The sequence below is a fragment of the Nilaparvata lugens genome, chromosome 2 (genome assembly GCF_014356525.2).
Source record: "Nilaparvata lugens isolate BPH chromosome 2, ASM1435652v1, whole genome shotgun sequence".
NCBI lineage: Eukaryota > Metazoa > Arthropoda > Insecta > Hemiptera > Delphacidae > Nilaparvata > Nilaparvata lugens.
In genome coordinates, this window is record NC_052505.1 from 71,556,193 (window position 1) to 71,583,226 (window position 27,034).

Sequence of the window (27,034 nt, forward strand, 5' to 3'; positions counted from 1 at the left end):
CTCCCTGCCGCCAGTTCGCCACACCTAGCACATGGAGATCTTCTAGCACATCGCTTATCCATCTTCTTCTTGTCCTTCCTCTTCTTCGGGTGCCCATCATCCTTTCATCAAGCAACTTTTGTGGTACTCTTTCATCACTCATTCTTACCACGTGACCCAGCCATTCTATTATTTTTACTTTGATACACCTTATAATATTTCTTTCGCCAATTGCTTCATCAATATCATTGTTAAATCTGGCTCTCCAGTTTTCTTCAATGCAGACCGGTCCCCATATCCTCCTGTACATCTTTCTCTCAAAAGACCTTAAAATATAATCAAATAAGAAAATATTTCATCTTGATTATGAAAATTCATTATGAAATCATTGAGAAATATAATTTCTTGTTTGATAAAATATAATTGATTATTTTGAACGAGAATGAACTGTTAATATTACATCAATAAACCGGTATCAGTTACCCTCCATACAAGGCATCGACAAGACAGAGGATCGGCAACTTTTTTCTCCTATCTTCCTCCACTGCCATTATAACGTGGACCTCACTATAGTAAAGAAAGATGAGGGACAGCATTGGTGAATCTTTGCATTGCCACTGCCTCTTATAGCTGATACTGGAATATCTGATTTAGTAGTAACATTATTATTTAAAATGATAAATTATTTTCTATTGGTTATGAAAAGACCAATATTTTACAATGATTGATTAATATATTATTTATAATTGAGATTGGAAGATAAAAGACAAGGATATCAACACCAATTTTAATCAAATACTGTCTTCATGATGTGGAACTCATCATAAGAATTCAACTCCATAAAGCAAATGGTAGGTTGGATAATACAACTGATGGATATTTATAAAATAGAATTATGAATAAATAGAACCCTTTTTTGAATTTGATAAAATAATAGATTAAAATACAAATTATAACAACTAGTTTCAGTGAACCAAATCATCTTCAGGTTTTAAAAAATAAATTTTAGAAGTAAAAAATGGTACTATAATTTTATTTTATAAATAAGAATAAGTAGCCCTGAATTTACACATTCTGGAATTTTACACACTGGTGATAATACATGTCATAGCTTGAAAGCCAGTATGTGTTACATGTCCAGTCACTATAAATACATTTGCATTTGGTGCTTGCATTTCAAATTGTAGTTCTGATTTCTAAATATATTGTTTGGATACATAAGAAAAGTCAATTTTTTCATGCAATTTCCTTGTGCTAGATACAGAGTAGCCCAAAAACCTTGCATTTTTGCTCCATTTTCCAGCTATTTCCCCTGTATCCAGTGATCAGACAGAAAAACTAGCTCTGTTTTTCTTAGATTGTGAAATTCTGAATAGAATGAGATCATTTGGAATTCTCCATTTTCAATGAGTAGTGAGTTGCAATTTTTCTAAAATGAGTAAAATTTGAAAAAATTAATTTTCATAAATTTTATTTTTTGAACAAAAATATCTTCCATTCAAATGTATAATTAAAAATCTTTCTAGGCGTAATTTTGTGCTGTACAATTTGAGACCAGGTGGAGTACTCTACCTCATATAGATTTCCAGGTACACCTGACAACAATGCTCCTTGTATTTTGGAGAACATCTAATTTTGAGTACTGTATTAGTTTCAAAACCAATCGTTTTCAATAAAATAAGTTATTTATGTAATTAAAATTAAAAATTTCATAGCTAGTGACCCTCTGGGTTGGAGAACTCACTCGAAAACTGTTGTATTGCAATCTTTGAAACCCGCAACTCAATGTGTAATTTCATAGATTCAACACTCAAAACCATACAAGTAAAAAAAAGTACCGTATAGCTCCTCAAATCATCGATTGCACTTTAGTCAGTCAAATTCACAGTGGTTCATAAAGTCCACTACATTTCACTCATTTAAACAGAATGATCGAATTCTCAAACACTGCTCCACAAAAGTTGAAAAGATCTTCATATCTCGTACCGTTTGTGTGGTATAATTGCAGATCAAGAGGCTCAAATCTCTTGAAAACTTGAATTATTGGTGTGATTGATATAATTTAATTTGAACTCTTTTTTGCTCTTATTTCATAAAAATGTTATTGTATAATTTTTTAAAACTGACAAAATGCTCACCTGTAGCTCTGCATATATGTATGTTTTCCAAAATATTGCTTACAGACAAATTCCACAGAAAATAATTTATTGATTCACTTTTGCTTCATACAAATAAGATGCTCTGAAAAAAGCTGTATTCTACACTCTGGTCTGCTGTTTCAATTCTCGTGAAAATTTTCATTATTAATGTGATAATACTTCTTTTTAATTCAGCCATTAGATGTATTCTAATTATTAATCAAGTCCGATATGAAACTGTTATCAATTATTGTTAAGGTGGTATAGCAGACACATCTCTTTGAGGCGGCAAAGTTTAACTTACTCTACAACAATTCAAAACGTCTTTATTTCTGCGTTGTTTTATTTTATCACGCATTTATCAGCTGAAACTGTCCAAATCAATGCAAATAATCAATAGGCTACTTTTTAGAAAAAAAGTATCTACATCATTTGCCTTGAAGATCTTACGACAATTTGAAGGAAATATTACACTATGTGCATTGTACTGTCATTGATGTGAGATTAAACATGAGTAATTGGTTAAGGAGTCGAAATACTGCCGTTAATAACTCCGATCAAAACAATCCAAATGATATAATCAACGAAGAGAATCCATCTTCTACAGCACAACCTTCTACAATAACCTTGAGTGAAGCTTTACAACAAAAGATAGAGGACCAGCAACTTCCAGGTACTGTATAATGCTTATTGAACACTAGCTGCTTGATAAAAATTAAAAATTCAAAATGTTTTTTCAGAAGTTAAATAGATTGCTTAGTTAGTTATACCACCTCACTTCAATTAGACATCAATATAATTGACAATTTTTTAATAAAAAATATTTCATTTACGAGTAGGCCTAGCTACAAGAGTGTACGCGTACGCGTTTGGTAGCCTATGCTACAATAACTTTTTAAAAATTAGGCTACATTATAGATTTTTCTGCAATCTGGTTCAACTTGAGATAATACCTAAAGTGAGGTCCACGTTCTAATAACAGTGTTTGATTAGCAATGGTATTGCTATCATTCAACAAAGCAGATAGCGCTATCTCTTTCTCGCTTTGCTCTCTATGTTGCCAGATAGTCTTTTAACAGTGTAGAATTAATAATTGATTAACAAAATATTTCATCTTAATTATGAAAATTACTGAAAAATATAATTTATTGCTTAATAAAATATGATTGAATAAAAACACACATAATGAACTTGACAACATATGTGTGTTTTTTTTATTCAATTATATGGAACGGTTCTACCCCAGGTAGCATAGAAACGTTGAAATAACGTTAGAAACACGTAATACCTTAACGTTGAAAAGACGTTGAAAACATGAAAAAATGTCCGCCGTTTCCACATTATTTTCAACGTTGAATAATAGTTGAAAAAACATTGTAACAACCATTATTTCCAACTATAAATAGACGTTGAAAGCACGTCGTGACTACCATTATTTTCAACTATAAATAGACGTTGAATTAGCCATACTTTTGAACCGGTACCTTATCAATTACATGGTAATATTTCTTAAATCATTTGAAAAGAGATGTAAATAAGAAATCATATTTCCATTTATTTACATATGATCTCACGTAACAGAAATATTACCGTGCAATGCAGTACATTGGTAAGTTGACATTAAAAACACACAATAAAAACCATATTACTTCATCTCTTTTCTGTATAGGGCTACTTTTTATAGAAATAGAAAGAAAAATAAAAATCTCAGTACCCTTTTTGAATTATTCAATCACTATTATTAATCATTATTTAAATGATTCAAAAAGGGTACTGAGATTTTTATTTTTATTTCTATTTCCATATTACTTCAATTTTGATCCACAAAAATAGTATGATGAAAGTTTGTTTAAAAAACTGAGATGGTTACAACCAAATTACCATGGTAATTTAATATACTCTGCCAAGCTCAAAAACATTTTATGTCTGTAAGAAACATAACTTAAAACTATTATTTCAAGAATTCAGCAGTTGTTTAAAAATCTTGAATTTTTAGTATGATAATTTCATCTGTGGTGAGCAAAAATAGCTCAATTCTTTCTAGCAAATAATATAGATTATCTAAATTTTTACTTGACATTTATGCCAGGTTCAAACTATGCCAATTGGCAAAACAATAATTATTGTCTTCTTAAACCGTCAGCTGATGTTGTCAATTAGTTTTTATTTAGCCATGCCTAGATGATGGTTTAAGAATTAAAATATTCAATAATTGATACTTTACACCAGCTGTACATTCCAGAAGACAATATTATTGTCTTATCAATTGGCATTGTATAAACCCGCCTACATTTTAGTTTTCAGGTATGATGATAGTTTGTGATTTCTGCAATAGACGAACAAATATTTTATTACAGTGTTTCAATAGAAAGGAACTTTCAAAATAACTTTTCACTTTCATTTCATGACAAAATTAGATTGTTTTTTTTCTGTGAAAATACTCTGACTGTCGCATATTTTAGCCAATCCTTAATAGCGTCTTCAATTTGGGTCTCAATGCCCACAGTCGACCCACAAGATTTTTTGATAGAATCTGAAACATAAGGTAATATAAATTTCAATGAGAAATTCTATAAATATGAAGGCAGATGAAATTTTGCCACCACATAGTGGTTATTATTTGATACAGATGTTGCATGGTTAAAAGGGAATTGCTTTTAACAACAAGTACAGAATTTTTCTCAAGTGCACATCTAATATTTTGTTATACACATTGATATTTTGAATCACAAGGCGAGGTGATGACTGTTTTTTAGATAAAAGTAGTCCATTACTATACAATAGTCAGACGAGAAAGTCACGCCAGCTGTTCGTTCAAACATTCAAATGGACAAAGAATGAAGTAAGAATATTGGGTTTCCAAATTTTGTAGCATAGACGAATTCAAACTTGAAATACTCCTCTTTCATTAGGCCTATAGAACTAAAAAAATAAGGCTCTATATAAAAACGGTCAAAAATTTATTTTTTAGATTTATGAGTAAAATTTAATAGTTACTGTAGGTACATACTTAGTTTTATGATAAAAAAACAGTTGTATGCTGATATTTCAACCATTTTTTATTGGCCTACTAAATTTTGTAAACCTAGACCAAAAGTTTAAAATCGCAATGAAATTAATCAAAAATATCCTTGACATATGGGTTGTAAACATGCATAAATTAATTGAAAATTTAATTTTAAAATGAACAAGTTTAAGCTAAATTTCACCATGGAATGACGATATTTGGAAAATGTTAATATTTATGAGCTGAACTCTGGACAACCGGTTTCAATTTCTCGGATCACCGAGTTAATTAGGCTACTGAACTTGTTGAAAGCAATCACTTTGATGTTAGCCTACATAGACTATTTATGAGTGCCATAGCAACAGACTTTCATTGTTTGCAGGTTAAATTGGGTTATGTTTGACAAAAATTTATAGGCCTATTTTTTATTAGGTTATAATCAAGTTCGATTCAATTTCTCAACACAAGAAGTCCTGTGACAAAAACAATACTGTACATAGATAGCATAATGAAAATATTTGTGCAGGAATCAAAGTAATATTGTAATTTATTTGGAAGTTAAGTAGTAGGCTACATGTACAATACTTAGAACCAAGCTTATTGTATTATATTGATGTTTAATATATTAAATTAGAGCCCTCTAATTTAACAAATATACCTAACCCTAATCTCAAATGTAAACATGTGTGAATAACACACAATATTTGTTTTCAAGTTTAGACAATAAATCACCAAACAATCTCATTTTTTAAATAATAATAAATTAAATAAACTTACCAAGTCAAAGAGGAATGGGCAGACACTTCTAAAAGAGTTCACAGCTTTCATCAACGTGATGAGAATTCAAACATGAAATGGCGTCTATCGAACGATCGTCGTTGATAAGAGTTGCTAGATTCGTTTTTGTTTAAGGACTACTGTAGCGCTGTGAGTGGTGGAATTGGAAGCTCGTTTTCAACGAGAGAGCAACCGTTGAAAACAACGTTGCATTTAAAACGTTGAAAAATTCAACCGCTAACGGTTATTCGACCTCAATAACCAAATTTCAACGTTGGAAACACGTAGGTGTGCTACCTGGGACAATATTGACAATGACTCAGTCGAATTTTTAATAAAATATGATTGACCATTTTAAACGAGAATGAACAGTTAATATTACATTGATAAACATGTATCAGCTACCGTCTATAGCAGGTATTGACAAGACAGAGGATCGGCAACGTTTTTCTCCTATCTTTCTCATCTGCCATTAGAACGTGAACCTCACTATTATAATGATCACTATAGTATGTTATGTGTGTATATGAGGTGAACACTATAATATAGTGTTCTTCTACAATATTTAAGCTGATTAGGGCTATGACTGTCAATGCTGAACATCGATTTTAGATAACAGAGATCAGAGATAACTGAGCGGTGGGACAAAAGTACCCCCTCGGTAGACAAAAGTTACCTCGGTTTACGGTACCGTTGTAATTTATGAAATTTTGATAACTTTTCCAAGATATTTTTTATTTTATGTTGTGTTTGATTTAATTAACTATATTAAATATATTTTATTAGTAGTTCTTGATAAATGTTTCCAATTTTAAAAATAGCTTGGGTTATTGGGTTACTTATAACTGAATTGGATCATTTATCAGATTGAATAATGTTTCTAGAACTGATTTTCTTCAAAATCAAATATTTATGGCATATGATAGGTCAATATCTTGGAGAATGTATCCTCAATAAATATTTCATGAATTTATTTAGTACCAATCCGGCAATTAATCTCCTCCAAGATTTGGGGTGGCTCATTGGAAATAAGCTTCTATCAGTAAATTGATTTCAGAGGATTGTTTCGATGAGCGCTTTGCTGGACTTGGACGCTGCCTACTGTTTATGCATAATATCATGTATTCAATAACGCGACATGATCAATCCAGGAAAACCTGGCCTTGATCACGACACTGGATATTTCAATTTCAGCCGCTCTATCGTACCTCAAAAACTAAAAATGTTTTTCATTGGGAATTATTTTTGTTCCATTTGGGTAACTTGATAGTAGGCCTATACAAATGGAAGTAATTTAGTAGAAAGTTTTCAAATTGTGGTGCACAACCTCGAAGTCCATTTACCAAAATGGACGAAGGGAGGAACTAGGTCAAGTAGGTTTGCCCCCAGCAGGAGTTTCAGCTTACAAAATAATCATACAAACATACAGCGCTGCTGTAATATATAACGACAGCTTCTGTAATATATTCAATCACATGTTTCGGCTATATAATGCCATTGAGAAGGTATTTTAAAAATATACGTATATTTCTAATTTTTATTTAGACCAAGATTTTGTTTTGGCTTGAAACTGTCGTATGCCAGGCTAGTAGATTGTTGTCTTTGGTGGTAGTTCATATATTTATAAGGAAGTTGTCTTAATGACTACTGAGTTTAGGAAAATTCACGAACCCTCCTATTATTTGTTCTGCAGGATGGTTCAAAACTCAACAAATATCGGAAAAATTCAACTTTGTGCGATATGTTGAAATCACACTGAAAGAGTTTACCATATATATTATATTTTATATTTTATTATGGAGTGGTAAGAGTTTTCTTCTGATATTCATTCTACTGTGTATTACATTTTTATGTAAATTTTATTTTTAAGCTCTCAGTATGCTTTAATTATTTCATTTTAACTGTATACTGTAAGCATAAGGTCGCGGCTAACTCTGGATATGAGTCACATTTTGATAGAGTGTAGCCTCGAATTATAAAAAACACATACGCTTACCTGCCAGCTATGTTAGAACTACATCTTGGAGTAGGCGATATACTTCCAGCCTACAATATATTCAATTCAACCCAAAATGAGCAAAATAATAATTATGCTGATCTGAATTTAAGAGTACAGGAAATAAAATGAGATTAATATATGACTGTCAGCATTCCTTATTTATTTATAATATAACAATGCTTCCCATTCAACCAATGTTAATAGATTTTATTGGTAGCCTATATAAGGTACAGGATGTTTACGAGCTCCCTACCAATAATCTAGGGCATTGTTCCTGGGTGAAAAACATATCTAATTATCATATTTAAATTGTCCGAAAGTCTTCCGTTACCCATACAGCGGCCATTTTGCTTTTTTCACTTATTTTTTTTCTAAATAATTGTTAAACATACGAAATTGAAACTTTGCACAATCATTTATAACAACTAGACAAAGCTATAAAATATTATGATGATTTTTTCAAATTCATAAAACAAAATGGCGGTCATTTAAAATTTTGTTTCTTGAATAACTCAGAAACCGTTGGTTTTACAAAAAAGTTACAAGAATAACTTTTTTTAGTGAATTTAATTACCTATCATTGGTACCAGAATTTTCAATATTTTATCAATATTAACTGAGATATGGCAGCCTTAGTGTGATATAGGTGACCACTGAAAGTTTGTTGCAGTGCAAACCAAGGCATGCTAATACAGTCGCCTCAATGATGCAACAATTTCTATTCACATTGCATGTTAATAGTAAGCGATTTTAGCTCATTTCAAACAATAAAATAGCGTTACATAACCCTCCAAAGGTGGGTCACATAACCACTAAAGCTGCCATATCTCAGTTAATATTGATCCAATCTAAAAAAAATCTGGTACCATTCGATAGGCAATAAAATTTACTGAAAAAAGTTATAGTTATAAAGTTTTTTAAAACCATCGGTTTCTGAGTTATTTAAGGAACAACATTTTAAATGACCGCCATTTTGTTCTATTAATTTGAAAAATCATCATAATTTCGTATGTTTAACCATTATTAAAAAAAATAATAAGTGAAAAAAGCAAAATGGCCGCTATGTGAATAACTGAAGACTTCCGGAAAATTTAAATATTATATTTAAATATGTTTTTCACCCAGGAACAATAGTAGGGAGTTCGTAAACACCCTGTATAGTAGGCTATATTCATTAATACTATTGTTACATTTTTTACACTATTATTTTTAAATATGCTTTTTGATGAACAAATTTGAATTTGAAGTTCAAAATAAATTTCAATGTAGGGAAAACTTTACAAAATTTCTGTTCTATTTAAAGCAGTGTGATGCCAAACTAATTAAACCTATAATCTCCATCCTATACATGCGCGGAAGTTTTCCTGCTCTGCTTCTACATGATGCATGACCTCTTATTGGGAACATTAATATATAAGAGCGGAATAGACACGCCCCATAACAGACCATGTACCTTGTAAACGAGCGGAAAAATTTCGCTCGTATAGTATGGACCTTAGAATATTCTATATCTGGTCCAAGGTATGGACCTAAGACTATTTTGAATATTGGAAAATCGATAGCTAAAACTGTCTGTATTTTATTGTTTAAATTGCTCATAATTATGTAAAATTTATATTAAAGTTATTGACAAATACAACAGTGTGAGCGAGGTGTTATCTTATTTTTATTTATTTTCAAAACTGCATTTATTTATTTATTTACAATGTAAATGACACTAATGTAATAACATTGGTAGATAAAATAATAAAGTAGTCCTTGTGCTATTTTTCTTCCAAATTTATAGGTGACAAAGTCCAAGATAAGGTTAGAGTTTCACGTGTAAAATTTTTACAAAATTTTAGTCCAAAATAAACATGAAAACTATAAATTTTATATTTAAATGGCTTGAATTAAATTATGAAATGGTTACCGTTATTACCAATCTTTTTCTAGCCATTTTCAGTTATTCAAGGGATGAAGATTTTTATTATCAGTATACAATAAAGAAAGTGTACGAAGAAACACAATTCAACTGTTTCAATGTAACTGGAACCATCAGCATGAATGATATCAGTACAATGGAACAATATTGGTGTGTGAGTAAATTATCAATATAATGTGCTCCTTGTTAATACGTTTTGGGTTTTTCGAAACATAAATCAGTTCCAAAGGTGGAGAAAAATCAAAATAATTTAACAAAATAGTAGATAATAATTCATACAATTCAATAATTTAGTAGAAGCATGTCCGAAGTTATTTTCTAATTCCTTTCTGAAAAATATTCAAAGCGAAGTTTCCTTGTTTATTATGTTAATTTTATACGAGAGTACTTTTTACCATTTACTATAGAAAATAGAATTAGAAATTCATGGTATAATGAAGAAAATGAAATTGATAATGGGGAATCTGTTTTTACACCAAGTGTCTGATCACGGTACGTATGATTTTGAATTTTCAGTTCATTACCAATTTTCTGGTCTCCAGTTTCCACTGGAAGTTCTGGTTCGGTTCAAGAGATAAGGTGTACATCGCAACAACAGAAGATGAGAACATACTCTTCAATAACTATTTGATAGGAGTGCCTCGCATCAGACAGGTAATAATGACTCTCCAATGATTGATTATCTACAGTTCATACTTGACATAATGAGATATACCTTTTCATTTAAAAAAGTAAGGCTCATTTTGACGGAGCAGAATTGACAAACAATATAAAAAAGTATTTAAATTTTCATTTGAAAAATGTATTCTTTAATACGATGAATAAAATAATCAGATCTATGGAATATATTCATCCTGTTTGAATTTTTTAAAGGTGAGAGTCACAAATCAATCTTGTGAAATACACGATGAATTCAAACAAAGGTTTAAGCATTGCTACGGTTTCTACTCTTCTAGTACTGAGGAAACAGGTATGATCTATCCAACCAATGATGGCGTAACTGGCAACCAATCATGGTAAGTAATAAAAAAGCAGCAATAAATAGCCTACAATGAGATTCACGTTTAGTCAGAGGAAATTGAAGATAGGAGTTGTTACTGTCACGTTTTCTTCCCCATTGCCTTATAAAGTAGATACATGTGATTCCAGAATATCTAATCTGATATCAATTGTTGATTAAAATCAATTTTATCTCAAATAAATTAATTATATTCATAAAAACAGTATAACTTTTCATGATTGAGATTAAATATTTTGATAGTTCAATATGTTTCTACATAGCCAATAAAAATTACTACAAACCTTTTGTAATAGCCTACAAATATTTTGTGAACTATGCGGAGTTGGAGAAGGATAGAGCTATCTGTTTTGTTCAATGACAGACAAGGATTGCAAATCAATGTTAATCACATGTTGACTTTGGAACATGAATCTCACTGCCTTTATGTGGCGGCAAGCTTGTGAACACACTTTGGTGAGCCACGCTGGTAGTCGAAGGCGTGAGCCACACCAGTCAAAGGCGTGAGCCACACCAGTCAAAGGCGTGAGCCACACCAGTCAAAGGCGTGAGCCACAACAGTCAAAGGCGTGAGCCACAACAGTCAAAGGCGTGAGCCACAACAGTCAAAGGCGTGCAATGTTCACACAACCCACGCTCATAGTCTGTAAGTATATATATATATATATATATATATATATATATATATATATATATATATATATATATATATGTGTGTGTGTGTGTGTGTGTGTGTGTGTGTGTGTGTGTGTGTGTGTGTGTGTGTGTGTGTGTGTGTGTGTGTATAGAAAAAGTTGTTAGATCAATATTCTAGGAAACTAGTAGAAAGTTTCAATTTTGCATAGAATAGTAATATCCGTAAGAAGCATAGTTTTCGAGTTTCATACGAGAAATCAGAAAATGGTAACTTTGAACCACCCCCACCCCCTTAGCAGATGGAGTAGGAGTGGGGACTTTTGATATGTTTACCAACTCATTACCCTAAACAGAACTGCAGTGTCAAAAATTGTCTTTCCTTCTATACATTTTTTTGGGCATTCATTGACTGGACTTATAAATTTGATGTTTTTTGTGTTAAGCTGGATGTATGCGACAGCCGGTGAACTAGAATCTAGGTCGTATGCTGGTCAATTGGCAACGTACTATGGAGGCGGCTACACCTTGGAGCTCACTCTTGACGAGGAAACAGACAAGGCGATGCTCGTTATCCTCAAGGACAACCTGTGGATATCTAGAGCAACACGAGCAATATTCGTCGATTTTGCCACTTTGAATACCAATACTGAATCAATGTGCTTCATCAAGTAAGATTCATCCAGGTCAACTGTAGGCTTCATGACACATAGTACATAAATTTAATCTCTTCTCTCTATTCATTAAAAATCATCTATATTATAATAAAGAGCTTATACACGGACGAGATAGAAAAATTATGTTTGACGCATCATCACGTCTGAACTACTGGACTGATTAACTCGAAATTTTGTATATAAATTCTTAATTAACCGAGGATGGTTATAGGCCTATTTTCAATTCTTCAAGATTTCATTACGACATGTTTTAAAATATGCCCTTGCGGAGCACAAGTTACCGGCTAGTCATGAATAAAAACGTTTGTATTATCATTCATTATCATTCTCATTGATGAGATGTAACTAAACTATTAATTCGCCAATTGCTGTTATGAATTCAATAATAAAAAACTACAATATCAATGAAAATATTTCACACTATAGTTAGGTATTTATCTAATTTTAAAAGGATTCGCATATTGGCGATTCGATGGAGTACGGTGTGTAGTGTGGTACAAAAATCGAAATCTAGAGCTCTTAGCTCTAAGGCGATAGTCGAGCCTAATTTTAAGACTGTCATAAATAATTTCAATCCCTTTTTACCCTGGAAACATGTTTTTTCAGATTAGTATTCGAATTTCCTCCGACGGGTGGAGTATATCCTTCGACAAATTTCTACCTGATACAACTGAACCGTTATTACATGGACTTGGAACATTATGGTCTGATGGTTCTTATCTGCCAAATATTGATTATATTCTTCACAATCTACTTCACACTGGTGGAAATAAACGAGTTCATAGTTTTGAAATACAAATCATACTTTGCATCATGGTGGACTATATTAGATCTGATTATTCTGGTGGTAAGAATCGAACAGCGATTTCAATTTCCTATTGTTCTAATGCACTTTTAGATAGAATTCATTTTGAGAATTTATATTATTCCTGGTCATCATATTTTTATTCTAAATATCCCTAGTATTTATTAGAGTTTCCATTTTTCTATTATTTTTATTCAGCATGAATATGATTAAGCCGATTCCGATGCAAATAAATGATTTTTCATATGTGTTCACTGTATTGCTTGAAAATCATTAACTCATCGAAACTTTTGTTGTAGTTGCTTTGGATGTCAATTATCGGACACATACTTCTATGCTTCCTGGTTGGTTATAATGTGCGCAATAAGTTGAGTGAGAATGTACTTGAGCAGAGAACTTACAGAAGCTTCGACAGCCTCATCTCATGGCATAGCATACATGCCTCCATCGTGGCATGGACATTGTTTTTCGCTGCTCTCAAGTTTTTGAGACTATTGAAAATTTTCCGATTCGTTAGGAATTTATTTGAAATTATATTCCAGGTATAATATTTTTATTTCAATGATCACATAAATCACTATTCTTGGTGACTAATAGCATAACCTGTGGAGTCATAAACTTCAAATTGAGCTTCTTTTTACGTCATTTTTTTTAAGTAGGGCATTTATACCTACTATAATGGGTAGGTGTAACAAATAATTAGGGCATTTATCGGGAAGCAAATGTTTTTTAATGGATAAAATACGGCAAGTAGTGAGAGTTGGCAGCTGAGACCTGGTAATGTCATAGTTCGCAGTTCCAGTTACAATCTATAGTAAGATTCACATTATAAATTCAGTGGAAATGATAGCACGGCAATGTTGCCAATTTTCTTTTACCACCTCTCTCTAGAGTATTTAGCTGTGATTCAAGACAATTTTGGTATTTTACATGTTTATTGGATCGTCATTTTTAAACCTATCAGACAATCATATTTCAGAACTGCATTTTATTATGATAGGTGATATTAGGAAGAAGGATATTATAACAATATACAGTAGTTTCAAAAGTTAGTTTTTTGAACACTTCCATATTCTTATAGAATACTAAATAAATCAATTTAATCTTCCACAGGCTTCATATAACATTCTCGCATTTATAATGTTATTTTCAACGATAATACTTGCTTGTGGTCTGATTGCTCATTTGCAATTTGGTGATAAAGTGAGTATTTTAGATACTAAAAATTCTAATATTAAGATAAAAATACATTAAGCTTTACAATAATTTTGAAGATTTTTTAAATCAATAATAGTTATTACATTTAGAAATATTAATAATCTTGAGAACACATTTGAATAAATAAAAAAATCGTATTGCCATCTTTATAGATCAATCTTTGATTACTTGATTAAATGTTGTAAATCTATTCTATAAGTAAATTTGTTTATGCAAAATCAATTAGAATTTTTTTGTTGTTTTATTGATTAATGAGTAAAAAACGTATTAGATGCGAAATTTATACTAGGAAAAGACTACTTGAGCCTGTATGTTTTCATCAATACTCAAATTAAATTATACCATTTATAAGCTTATAATTATTACCACTTATATATACAACCAGCAACCAGGTTGTATTCATTATACCAATCAATCTTTCTTTATCAAATAGATATGATATCATATCAGGCTCTCATCATCTCAAACTATTCTGTAATCATACAGTAAAAATGTTTTCTGCACCAAGTTCTTTTTGCAAGATTGTACATTTGATTGAAAGAGTTAACAAAACTAATACATCTATTCATTCTGAAACAGGTCCGTGGTCTACAAACTTTTCCTTCAGCCTGTTGTTCCCTTGTATTGGCTCTAGTGGGACATTTCGATTTGCAACTTCTCATAGAATACGATACATTCATAGGATCAACATTTTGCTATTTCTACATTTTTCTAGTCTTTTTCATTGTGACGGTGAGTATTCGATCAGATTATTTAAAAATGATGTGATACATAGTTTCAGGTTTTACTCGTAGTGAGTTCAACATCTTTACAATGATTACCGTATTGAAAAAGTGCATGTTTTGGTATTTCGTATCTAAAGATGCAGATTTTCTAATTCCTTCAAGAAAATGATTTTTTATTACTGGAGGAATTATTTTGCCGATAGCAGAATGAGTATTTTTAATGTGTATTTTTAAAACCAAATCAATTGAGCAAACAGATATAAAGAATAAACATGCCCCAATCCAATTGGATATGCATGGATTTAAGCTGCATCTTTTCATTCATTCATTTATTTCAGCAATAACATAATTTGATGAATTTTCGGTTAATACAAATCCATCAAACAAAATCAATCAATCAAAACAGATACATTTTGAACTATCTTCAACTCAATAAATAAACCTGAAGAAAGTTCTTTCTTGATCCAGTAAACAATTGAAATCGCATATCGCGTTATAAATTGATATTCAAATAATTGATTGGAAATCAAATGGAAAATCTGAACTTCCATGAGAATGTGTTCCATTATAAATAATCACTAGAGACAAACAATTTGAAATTTCTATTAAACAAAATTATTTTGGGAATCCATATTGAGTATTGAATGATTGCAGAATATAATTATTGCCATCCTGAATGAACGATATTGGATAGTAAATAGACTACTGAGTCGAGAACATGATGAAGACCTGTGGGAACCCTTCAGGTTCAAGTTGCAAGAAAAGTTGTACAAAATGGGCTGTAAAGATTGCTCGTCAAGATGGTTCAAGTATGACCAATTGAGCAAATCTGAGAAAAAATATAATGCTTTGAAGGATGAATATGCTAGGTGAGTGATATAATTTGTCTCTTGTAGCCTGTACTTTCGATATCTTGAAATGTGGGGGGGGGGGTCGTAGTCGAGTGGTTTAGACGCTGGTGTTGTACACCAGAGGTCCCGGGTTCGAATCTCGGCAAGGCCAAATATTTTTTTTGGGCCAGTCCTTTGTTTTAAATAGACACATCAAGTCCTAGCTTTCTAAAAGCAGTCGTGCCAGAGGCTCTGAAATTTATCAGGTGCGACCTGAAAACTCTTACACCAGACCTGAGTCAGCCTGGTTATTCGTTATTCATTTTAATTTGTCCAGGAGGGAATAATATTCAAACTTGGAAAATTCAAAGGTCGGAATTCCAAAATTTGAAAGGAAGATTCCGAAGAACAAAGTCAAATAATAAATTGATTTTTTAAAAGGTATTGAATGATAAGATTCGAAATACCATTCATATTAGTTTCTATTTGCAAAACCTCTAGTAGTTAATTATGCAATTATTTTAATTCATTGAGAGAAATCACATTATTTTAGTTCACATTTCTCAACAGAAGAGGATTACAGAAAAACTTATTTCCTAGGTTCTTCTGAAAACGTAATGTAACTCTTTAATGTATGTATATATTTTTGAAGAATCTTATCTAAATGAATCCTCATGCATTTTCCAGGAGAACTGAGGGAACATTGGAGGAAGCAGAAGAGTTTTTGAAGAATGCAAATGTCACCAAGAAGAATGCGGCAAAAATTCCCAAGAAGGATATACGAAGCCTTATGAGAGGTATTTCTATTGCACATCTTGATCGAACATTTACTATTAACTAAGTCATCATACATTCTTCTTTTTCAAACGTCACTAATTTCAATGAATCCAATAATTCTCAAAATTTAGCTTGATATGACATTTGTACTACTCAAGTATTTATTTTATCAATAATTTGATATTTCTGTAATAGTAGGTACTGCGTACCTCAGCTTAATTTATTTAAACCCCATCTAATAGAGCTTTGCACAAGAATAGTTTTTAGCATTTTCAAAGAAATTTGATATTTTATTGAATATTGTAGGAATTTTCGTTTCACATAGTCAAGGTACATGTCCATTTATGATAATATTCAGTCTATAACTACAATATTCTGAAGATTAATTGATATGAACGTTTTCAGGTGCAGGCGGCACAAGATCAGACAAAGACTTGAATAAGAGATTGTCCCGGTTGGAAGCAGAAATAAGAAGGTTGAATACGGAACTCAACTCAAGAGGATGAAATCAAAGTCCAACCAACAAAGAAACATTGCAAATACTTTGTTGTTTTTGGCAGTAGGTCTAATGCTGTTTTCAAATAAAAACAATTCCGAATAGACACATTCCATTATCTGAGTACTCACTCAACCAAATCAAATTATTTCTGAACCAACACATAGAAACCGAAAACCTGGATGTATTTTCAAATCTGGATCCTTTTTGGGATGCATTGCTCAATAATGAAAACTTTAAATCATTACTAAGCTACAGCCCTTTTTACTACCAACTAATTAATCTGAGATTATCCGTGATTTGAAAGGTGTTAAATCAATATTGCTGGAATATTTACAATTCTAGCAATTAATTTGATGCATAATCAGTATTTCATTATTGCGCCTTGTATCTGATAGTAGCTTATGGTTCTTAAATTATATCGATTCAGTCGTTTTATGCAGTAGCATTTCTTTACAAACCTAGCCTTGGCCGGCCGTTCTGGCTACATACGAGGAAATTTGGCCCATCTGTACTTTTGGAAATTTCACCTTAAAAGTATAATTGACATTCCTTTTCTCCAATTTTATAGTTTTATGAACCTATAAGAAGGAACAAGATTGTTTCAAAACTTCCCGTTTCCTTGGGCCACACTCTATATTAATTTATATTATGGCTGCAATATAAAAATGAATAAGATAGTAGCTTGAAGCAAAATATTTATTATGAATTAACAAGATCTTGTAAAATACCAGTTCGTTCCTGTTCAGTCTCAGCTCCAACTGCCGACGCTAGTAAGGCTTGCACGTTTCTCTCTTCACCCGAGCCATACACATACCCATTAGCCTTGTCACAAGCATTTTTCACTCGTATGATCAACTTCTTGTCTTTTATATTCAACGGCAAAAAGGAAACCAGACTATAATCCTCGACCAGAGACACAATGGCTTTGCTCAGTTTTTTGTACCTGTAACACAAAGTAGTACATAGTATTTTATCACTCCTGAATGAATGAAATGAATGAATTTATTTTGCCAAAAACAAAATACAAAAAAGCTTTACAAAAAATAAATATAAGTATATGCTACTGCACTTAAATAGATTGTTTTCATACTTTTCACGATTTTGTCGTCACGATACCCTGAATGTCATCCGATTGGTTAATTCTCACCAACAGCAGGCTGATTTCCATCCAATCGGAGGACAATCTGGGTATCGTGATAATGTCGGCCGATCGGTAAGTGTAAAAACGGCCAATTAAAAGTACTTGAAAATAAAAACGAAAATGAATTGAAAACGTTCTTATTAAACTGTGTCAAAAAATTCTATGCCGAGTATTTAGAAAAACTAGTATTAATTTTCGAATAATATGTTCAAATTAGTTCGTTTTACAGAAAGAATGTCACTGATATTCTGTATGTGTGTGTACATGTAAATGCATGTTCATCATGTATGTTCTACCGTTAGTTGCCAAAATCAAATAGTACAAAAAATCAAATGTGTTTATCAAGGTTGTGCACCACGCTTCTGATGGGGTTAAAGGTGTACATGATGTCAGTGATGAGTCTGTGGAATGGCTCAAAGGGTTGGATCTAGCTTTGTAATAATTCAAAGCATGATAAGCATTTTATTTCAATTTTTATTTATTTGTTCTTATTTGTATATTTATTGACGTGAGTAAATAGTACTCTATATCTTTGTTTGTATGATTTGCTGGCATAGCATATATGATACTAATATATACCACGCTTTTAAAAACTTTTTACTGGTGATATTTTTCAAATAATTTCTATTTTGTTACCAAAGTTACCAAAATTGAACAACTTCTCAAAGAAGAACTTTTTTTATTTTTTGAGATGTGAGCGCCCAAAGTTGAAATCTCCTGAGGTTGAACAATTAATGTTAAAGTTGAGTTGATACATCTCCTTAATGGAGAAAAACTCATGTAATTTTGACGGTTCCTTTTTTAAGATATTGATCAATCTGATGACGTACCAAGAATGATTTCTCGGAATATCAATCCTGGTGAAATTTATTCCAGAATTGAAAAATAACTCAGAGTTGAATAAAAAGACTAAGAAATTGTTTTATTAATAAATTATTTTTATTTAAAATGAATATTCACTACAATATCAGCTTCTCAACTACACAAAAAAAGTCAAATAGGGTTATTCTTTCAATAGTAAGCAGTGGTAAATTCCAACAAATCGAACGACGCGTTGCGCTGTGCGGGTTCAGTCTATAGTGTGGTCCACGTTATAATGGCAGTGGATAAAGATAGAAGAATAGCGATGTCAATTCTCTGCATTAATTAATTATATTACTACACCGTCAAAAACATAATTGTCATCGTTGTGGACCTAGAAAAGGATAGTACCACCGGCTTTGTCGAATGATAGACAAGGATAGAAAAACCGAAGTTGATCAAATACTGTCATTATAACGTGGACCTCACTATAGTTGTGATCACTTACTTGATCACTTACTTGGCAGTTCACTAGAGAAAAAATTCAAATAGTAATGACAAGACTGATATGTTTAGGATTGGCCTAGTGAAGCAAAATAAATTTTATAGGGTGAAAAAATGATGAAAATTTTATAATTCTTGATCACTTACTTGGCAGTAAATGGATCAGTCTGAAGAGCCTCCAATAAGTAATCAAGATCCAACACTTCGGTGTAAAAATCCAATCCGAATCGTAGATTATCACCATATTCGGCAACTTGGTCAATTTTGGACAGCACATTTATATGAGGCAACTCCATCTGCAGCATGCCAGTCAACGACAGTAGAAGTGTTGAAATGAATTTACCTATAACACCAAACATTGATAAAAAGGATAACACCGATAATTAATAATTATGCAATACAGTAACAGATTTAAATATAAAATATCTTGCTGCATTAGAATAGGGTTCAAATTTCTTCCATCATTTCCTTTGATAAATCTCATTTTTGATAGATATGTAGAGAACTTTATTCAAAAGACAAAACTTGTCAAATGAAAAAGTCGTAGTAAAAATGGATTAAATAGAATGAAATTGATGGTTCTGAATAGGAAATGTGTTACGGACATTAGAAATGGAAAAATGAAATAGAATCACTATAATACTATATAGGAAGATATGCATTCATTATCAAGTTTTGTAAATAATAGAACTTGCTTTGAAACTGAACCATGACGATTGCATGACTGTTTTTCAAGAATTAAGATTTCAAGAACTCTTATCTTACCAGAGTCACTGCAATAGTGTGAATCAACCAGATGAACAGCGCATAATCTGATATTCAACTCTTGAAGTTGAAGCATTACTTTTTTCATCGATTCGTGGTGAGTATAAAGTTCAACCTAAAAAAGATTCAAGTAGAATATGTTATAAGCAATAAAACTAAGTAAGGACTGATGGCACAGAAAGATAACTATTTTAGTTTATTTTATTCGCCCCAGAAAAAGTGGGACTCAGACTCAAGTTGTAACAAAACTCATTATTATTCATCTGTTTAGCAAATAATGTTAATATATGTTTTTGTAGAATACAAATACATACACAGGTACGAGATATTCTTTGAATTTTGATGGAATAACATTTGAAAATATTGTTAAACCTGCCGTGAACACTCTGATAGGGTAGACAAATGAAATACCTGAGAGTTTTAATCTAATATAATTAAATTTTATTTTGGTGTGATTCTATTTTAATATCTCTTCCTAGGGCTGTTAAAATGAATAAAAAATAGAGTACCAATGATCATGTAGATTCTATACCTTTTATACCTTCTGTTTCATCCATTACTGTAATACTGTAATCAAATGTACGTCTGTAACTGTATTCATAATCAATAGCATGGATTTTAAGATAGAATATAAAATATATTTATTGATACAATAAAAAACATAGCATGACAATCAATCAATAATAATTTGATAATTACAAAAATAATATATATATTTTATGACATGACCTGTTGGTCGTCTACCAAGTTGAGCTATGGATTTTAAGATGAAAAAATCAATTGAACATGTTTGAAGAAAACCAAGTGAACATGAAATGATAGGTTACAAGATACGGATTCAATAGCATTTTTAATAATGAAAACCCTATTTTCACGAATAAAATCAATGCTTTATGAAATTTATGCTTTGGCACTTGGTAGTGGAAAATTAAATTTTTTCCATCACTTGAATGTGGTGAAATTCAATTTAATTGACTAGAAGTTAACCTAGCCCACACTTGTGGTATCGATGGCGTCATAGAATTCAATGGCATCTATCGTCATAGAATTAAATTTCAATACACATAATAACACAACAATTATTCAGATGGCAGATAAAAAAGTGACCACTTTTAATAGAAATTTAAATAATCACTCATGAATTCATTCATATTATAATATGCCTTATCACAAAGCAGCTTCCTGATGACTCTCTTGGAGGAGTCTATGGATATATGGAATCCGGTAGATATGAAGATGATAGTGGTTTAATTAAAATGATTTAAAACAAAATGTATAAAAAGGAAATCTCTGAAGAAAATGCCTACCAAAAAACAGTTAGTTATACATGCAATAATTACAAAGAAATAACCAGGTTGAGAGAGAAAAATTATGTAATCTATTGGACTAATATTTGAAATCAAATAACTATCTAAAATAATATATTAATTACCTGTCCAGGGCAGTCAATTATAAAGTAATGATCATCTAATTTTTTCAAGTGATTGATCAGCCAACTGATATTTTTCTCGAGATATTCCATGCAATAAATCAACGATCCATTTGGACCAAGGTTTTTATGTAACATGACGTCTTCAACTGTAATCAGCTCGGCTATATCGACTGTTGCCTCATATGGCATAATTTCGTTTGCAGGATCTGGAATATTTAATTAAAAAATATATATATCAATGTACTGTACCACAATAACAAATAAATTAAGTGTTCCATAAATCAAAAGGAAAAGATTCTTATAATAGTGAACAAATCTTAATAGATAGTACATGCAGATTATAATCATATAATTCAATAAATACTGATTATCAGTCATCTATGGTCACAACCCAATCAATCAATAGGAAATTCAATTTTATCAGTTCAATACAAGATATTCGTACTATGGGTAGAGCATAACCAAAAAGCTTGTGGTTTTCATTGTTAGAAATGGTTTTCAGGGCAGCAAATGGTCTTTTTATACGCTATCTACAGGTGTACTACTATATTACTAGTGACTCCCTGAGTTGGAGAACTCGCCCATGAGTTGATTTATTGATCTTTGAATCCCGCAACTTGTAATTATAAAGAGCTGATGAGAATTACGAAAACGTACAGTAAGTACGTTACGATTCTCTTGAACTTCATAGTTTGGTTGATTCTTAACATTTTGGTGGTAAAACCACCTGAACCGCATGAAGATATATCGTTCCAAAGTTGAAAAAATGCTCTAAATTTCATAGATTTAAAATTTATCTGTATCTCTTGCACAAAAAAAAATTATAATGGAATTAAATTTGAACAAATTTAGAAAAACCGTTTTTTATTTGGGCTTTTGAAGGTTATAACTAAAACAATATGCGTTTTAGAGGAAAATTTTATGAAACAAAAATTGTAGAGGAAGATTTTAAAAATATTTTCGTCTAAAAAACGGTTGAATATCTTAAACGGTTATTGAAATACAAGCGATATAGCAAAATCCTGACAATTTTGGCGGCCATCTTGTTTCCGAGGTGTTTGCCTGTGATTTCGACTTATCATCATTACGATCCTTATTATGTTAGACCTAATGAATAAATTGAGACATATTCCGTGTCTGTTACTCAAAAATGACCACGGAGTGCCTGATTCATGACATTTGCGCCCGGACTATCCAGCTTCATTTTGAATCCAACTTAATTTTTTTCAAATGGGAACTTGGTCATTTGATACATGATTTCGATACAGAATTTTAAGAGAAAATTAATGGCGAAACTTGCACATCGATATGTCAAACCGTTTCAATAATCTTCACATTATTTGAAGATACTGACTGATAAGCTATATAAAAATGAAATAAATGAGTTTCTACATTGAAATGAACACTAATAGTAACTTCTACTCTCATATTTGACACTTTGAGCAGAAAAAATTAATCTGTCGTATTTTTAATGTAGCCTACTCATTTATTCCATTACTGCATTACTGTTGTTAATTGAATATGTTGTATAATACTCAAATACTCAGCTGAAATCAAGTGTCAGCGCATAAAAGACAATCTGTATGATAGCTCCCGAATAACATCAGCGTGCTTTTAATGAATGGAAAAATTATAGAAAAAGCATGCAATTAATTCCAGCTGCCTAAATGATAAAATACAACATTTTATTTTCTTATGCACATTCAATGTTACTTTTTATATCCTGAAAAAGGACGAAGGAGTAAGTCAATTATGTTGTCCAACGAACTTAACCTGTGAAAAGGTTCGAAGAGTACGTGTCAAAATTTAAAGCTGATTGATCAATTCTTTCCCAAGTTATTGTAGAACATACAAACAGACGGCCAACGACTTTGGCCTTGAGTGAGTCAAAAGTGAGCACTCGCCAACGCTCGTTCAAAATAATATTTGTTAAGTTTGGTAGGCCCACTTACCAATATTTATGATGGCCACTTTTCTTCCGATTTCTTTCAAAATATCGTACATGGTTTTGCAGTAAGTGCTTTTGCCACTACCAGGCGGGCCTATCACCAGTTGGCCAAACTGCAGCCGATTCATCACTCTTTCTGTCGACAAAATTAAATCAATTTAACAGAACTGTTAAATGTTTAAAGAAGAAAATTAAAAAAAAATGAAAATAAATTTTTAATAAAAAAATATTTTGTTTGATTATTTTGATTAAGCCGGGTGATAGAGACAGGAAGAGTCAGGATAAAGACATTATTTGGTCGAAAAACAAAATACTGTAGTACTGGTTATATAGGTCGAAGAGTAATAATTAAAAAAAAGGAATATTTTTAAACTATGTGAGGAAGGAAGTCCAGCCATTCAAATTGGAAAATAAATGTTTGTCAAGTAATCTTTGTCAGAAATCTTACCGTGGAGAAATTTTCAACTTTTGCTCTTCAACTATAATTATTGAGTTATTAGAGCTACTTTTAAATTCTAAGTATACTTTTGAATTTACCAAGTACTTACTTGCGTTCATTGACGACATTACCAAGTTTTTCTCGCCAAAATGATCTTTCTGATTGCTTTTAATGTTTTTAGAGATGTATCTTTCAAATTTATGGAGAATATAACTGATTTTGGAATGTTTATTTGCTCCGCAAGATATCTAGCTGCGAGTTCTGTAGATTCATCACTGGCGCCTAATAATGTACTGCAACATAACAAAGCACAATTATATGGTAATTGGAAAAACTATGCGGTGTTCTGCAGTTACAAGTTTTTGAATAAGCTATTAACTTGGTTTGAAAATCTGAATGAGATTTCTTACCTGACATCATAGACTTCTTCTTGCGCTGAAGTATAATTCATGACATCTTTACGGACGGATAAAATGCATCCCAGTTTTTGAAATTGAGTAATAGCGATAAAAAGATTGTCTCTGAAACAAGAGAAAAATGTATGAGGATATCAATCAACTTGAAAATAGAGATGATTTTTGTGGGTATTATTATTAAGCTATTGTTGTTATTATTTTTGAAGGGACGGATTCAAGGATCCAAACGTTCAAAGAACCCCACACGTCAACCGAAGCTTATTGTGTTCCCAAGTAGTCTGTTTGTTAGACAAACCAATACCTGTGTCCTTTACAAGAACCAGGAGTTTTCCCCTATGCTAACATCCCATTCATCACCTGGTTCCTTGTCGCAATCCAGTGCAATATGCTAGGCAGTCTCTTCAGACTGATTGGTCCTCGTGACCAACTTCTTTGAGCAATGGTGGGGTTTGCTCTCTCCACCCACAAACTCGTGACCTACGTGAGTTCCACTTCTGGCCTTTTTGTAGGTCCTTCCGCTGAAGGAGGGCTCGCCAAATTGTCTATAGGGCACCTGGTCACCCTCGACTCAGCATCTTGACCTACATTTGTGCCTGGAGCTTCATTCATCTCTGGTCTGTTGGTTTTTTTTTGCCCCTCCGAAACTACCCTGATGTGTCAGATTCCGTGAGTTTCAAGGCAAGGCAACTTCTGGAGTTGCCTAATGGTTTGGTTTGTTTTGTGGTTCCCACAAACAGCTATGATGTTAGACTTCCCCAACCCAGAGGGGGCTTTTTGTGGGTAAGCCTACTTTGTTTACTAGACGAAGTAAATTATAGTAAAATTCAGCAATCAAATAGTAAGTATTCAAATATCAAAAGTCGTGATCAGGGCTAGGTCTTCCTGGGTAGATTGTGTCAAATAAGAACTTGGTATATAAACTTCAGGCATCGTCACAGTCCAGTAAAGTTTTCATCGAAAAAATCATCTAACCAGTAGAAGCTCCTTCCAACAAGCCACTTTGATAATAAACTTCTGAAAACATTGACTGGGCGTGCCCTAACTGAGTTTGTCAGGCAGTTAAGCATTCGCACTGCCAAAACAGGTAAATTGTCCTTTACTCTTGACTTGACAGGCGACACATCCAAGTCAACCCCCCTTCGAGTTCCATGTAAATGCACTTCCACCCTTCTAGCGAATGTGCAGATGTTTTTCCTGACGATTAGTAGCGAAAACAATATGTCCATGCCATGAACTGTATGAATGCTCAAACGGTATTCATGTGTATGTACAGTAGTACATAAGACTCTTATTTCCAACTCAATATTAAAAATCTACGGTAATTTTAATTTTAAAAGATTGAAACTCTCCAACTATTATGATCCAATATATTTTTCTCAAGAAAGCTTGACTTACACATCATGTGTCAGATTGGGAGTTTGGATTCAAAAATATTTATTTAAACAGTAATGTAGTTTACAAGCTACACAAAAATCTAAAAAAGCAATGACTATTTTAACTCACGAGTAATCTCCTAGAATGATGTCCGTTTGAACTCCATCAATTGTAACAGCAAAATTGGTAAGACTCATAGTACTATAAATTACAAAATTGAATTAGCTTTGACTATTTTCAAAGCTGGAACTAAAGGGTTTAGACAAAAAATAATTTTAACACAAACATCAACCTACACTAATTTGAAAAAATTCACAAGTACAATAACCTCAAATTGAAAAGTTGTGTATTATTTGCAGGGAGACAGCCACTCGGACGACGGAGCGCTCGGACGACTTTGTAAACAAACCATTTACCACTCTGTCGACATTGTAAACAAACTATATATAGCTAATCCATGACGTAGGCAGCTCTCAGCGCTCCAGGTGGAATAATTTGCTTTCAAAATATGTAGCTCTATGAATCCCTTGTTCCAAGCTTCGTTCTCCAAAAAAGGCGCGCAAATACGAATTTAAAGATTTTAAGATTACGAATTTTAAAAGTTTGTTTCAGATGAGTAATAATTTTATTTTTCGTAAAAGATTAGAAATGATATGAATTTATGGATATAGTTTATACTTGTCCTCTGAATTATAATTTCTGTTTGTTTCAGATGCGTAATAATTTTATTTTTTGGAAAAGATGTGAAATGATATGAATCTATGGATATAGTTTATACTTGTCCTCTGAATTATAATTTCTCTGAACGTTGGATAAGACATCCATAGGAGTTTATTCATGAAATAAATTTCCACACTTCTATAGAAAATCAAGTGACACGAGTTTTGTGAGAAAATAGAAAAATAGTTTGGATTTAAGGATTTTGGAACTGTAATTTGGACATAACGAGTTTAGGAACGGTTTACTATTGAGAAATCAGATCAGGTACCAAGATCATGAGCTGGAAAATATAAATTCAGCATAACTTAATACATTTTTATTTTATTTTCAGGAATAAGTCAATTATATATAAAATTAAAATCAGAATAATAGATATTTATTTTTTCCTCCAAAAATAAGTAAAAATGTAGTATGAAAAAACAATCAGATAGATTTTGTATATTCTCTTGAGTAATATTCAAATACCAAGGCATAAAATTACAATCATC

General features: G+C 31.9%; 2 protein-coding genes across 3 annotated transcripts; one reads left to right on the top strand and one right to left on the bottom strand.

The window, feature by feature from the left end:
- The first annotated feature begins 2,310 nt into the window (after positions 1-2,310).
- LOC111043980 (polycystic kidney disease 2-like 2 protein) lies at positions 2,311-17,118 on the top strand. 2 transcript variants are annotated; one of them, XM_039421630.1, is made up of 13 exons: positions 2,311-2,790; positions 7,595-7,705; positions 9,836-9,978; positions 10,341-10,478; positions 10,698-10,840; positions 11,922-12,146; positions 12,759-12,999; positions 13,257-13,499; positions 14,071-14,160; positions 14,755-14,907; positions 15,555-15,769; positions 16,418-16,527; positions 16,913-17,118. In XM_039421630.1, exons 1-13 carry the CDS (start codon positions 2,628-2,630, stop codon positions 17,011-17,013), a joined length of 2,076 nt encoding a protein of 691 aa, XP_039277564.1. In that variant the 5' UTR covers positions 2,311-2,627; the 3' UTR covers positions 17,014-17,118. The 2 variants fall into 2 exon arrangements, with proteins under 2 accessions (XP_039277564.1, XP_022184720.2); XM_022329028.2 differs by lacking the exon at positions 7,595-7,705 and having other exon boundaries at positions 2,423-2,790.
- A 570-nt stretch (positions 17,119-17,688) lies between these two features.
- On the bottom strand, positions 17,689-26,179 carry LOC111043982 (GPN-loop GTPase 2). The gene is made up of 8 exons (XM_022329029.2): positions 25,956-26,179; positions 24,447-24,557; positions 24,146-24,329; positions 23,602-23,733; positions 21,650-21,855; positions 20,218-20,332; positions 19,600-19,795; positions 17,689-17,949 (listed from the first exon to the last, which is right to left on the bottom strand). The coding sequence occupies exons 3-8, from the start codon at positions 24,162-24,164 to the stop codon at positions 17,706-17,708; spliced, it is 912 nt and encodes a 303-aa protein (XP_022184721.1). The 5' UTR covers positions 24,165-24,329; positions 24,447-24,557; positions 25,956-26,179; the 3' UTR covers positions 17,689-17,705.
- Between the last annotated feature and the right edge of the window lie 855 nt (positions 26,180-27,034).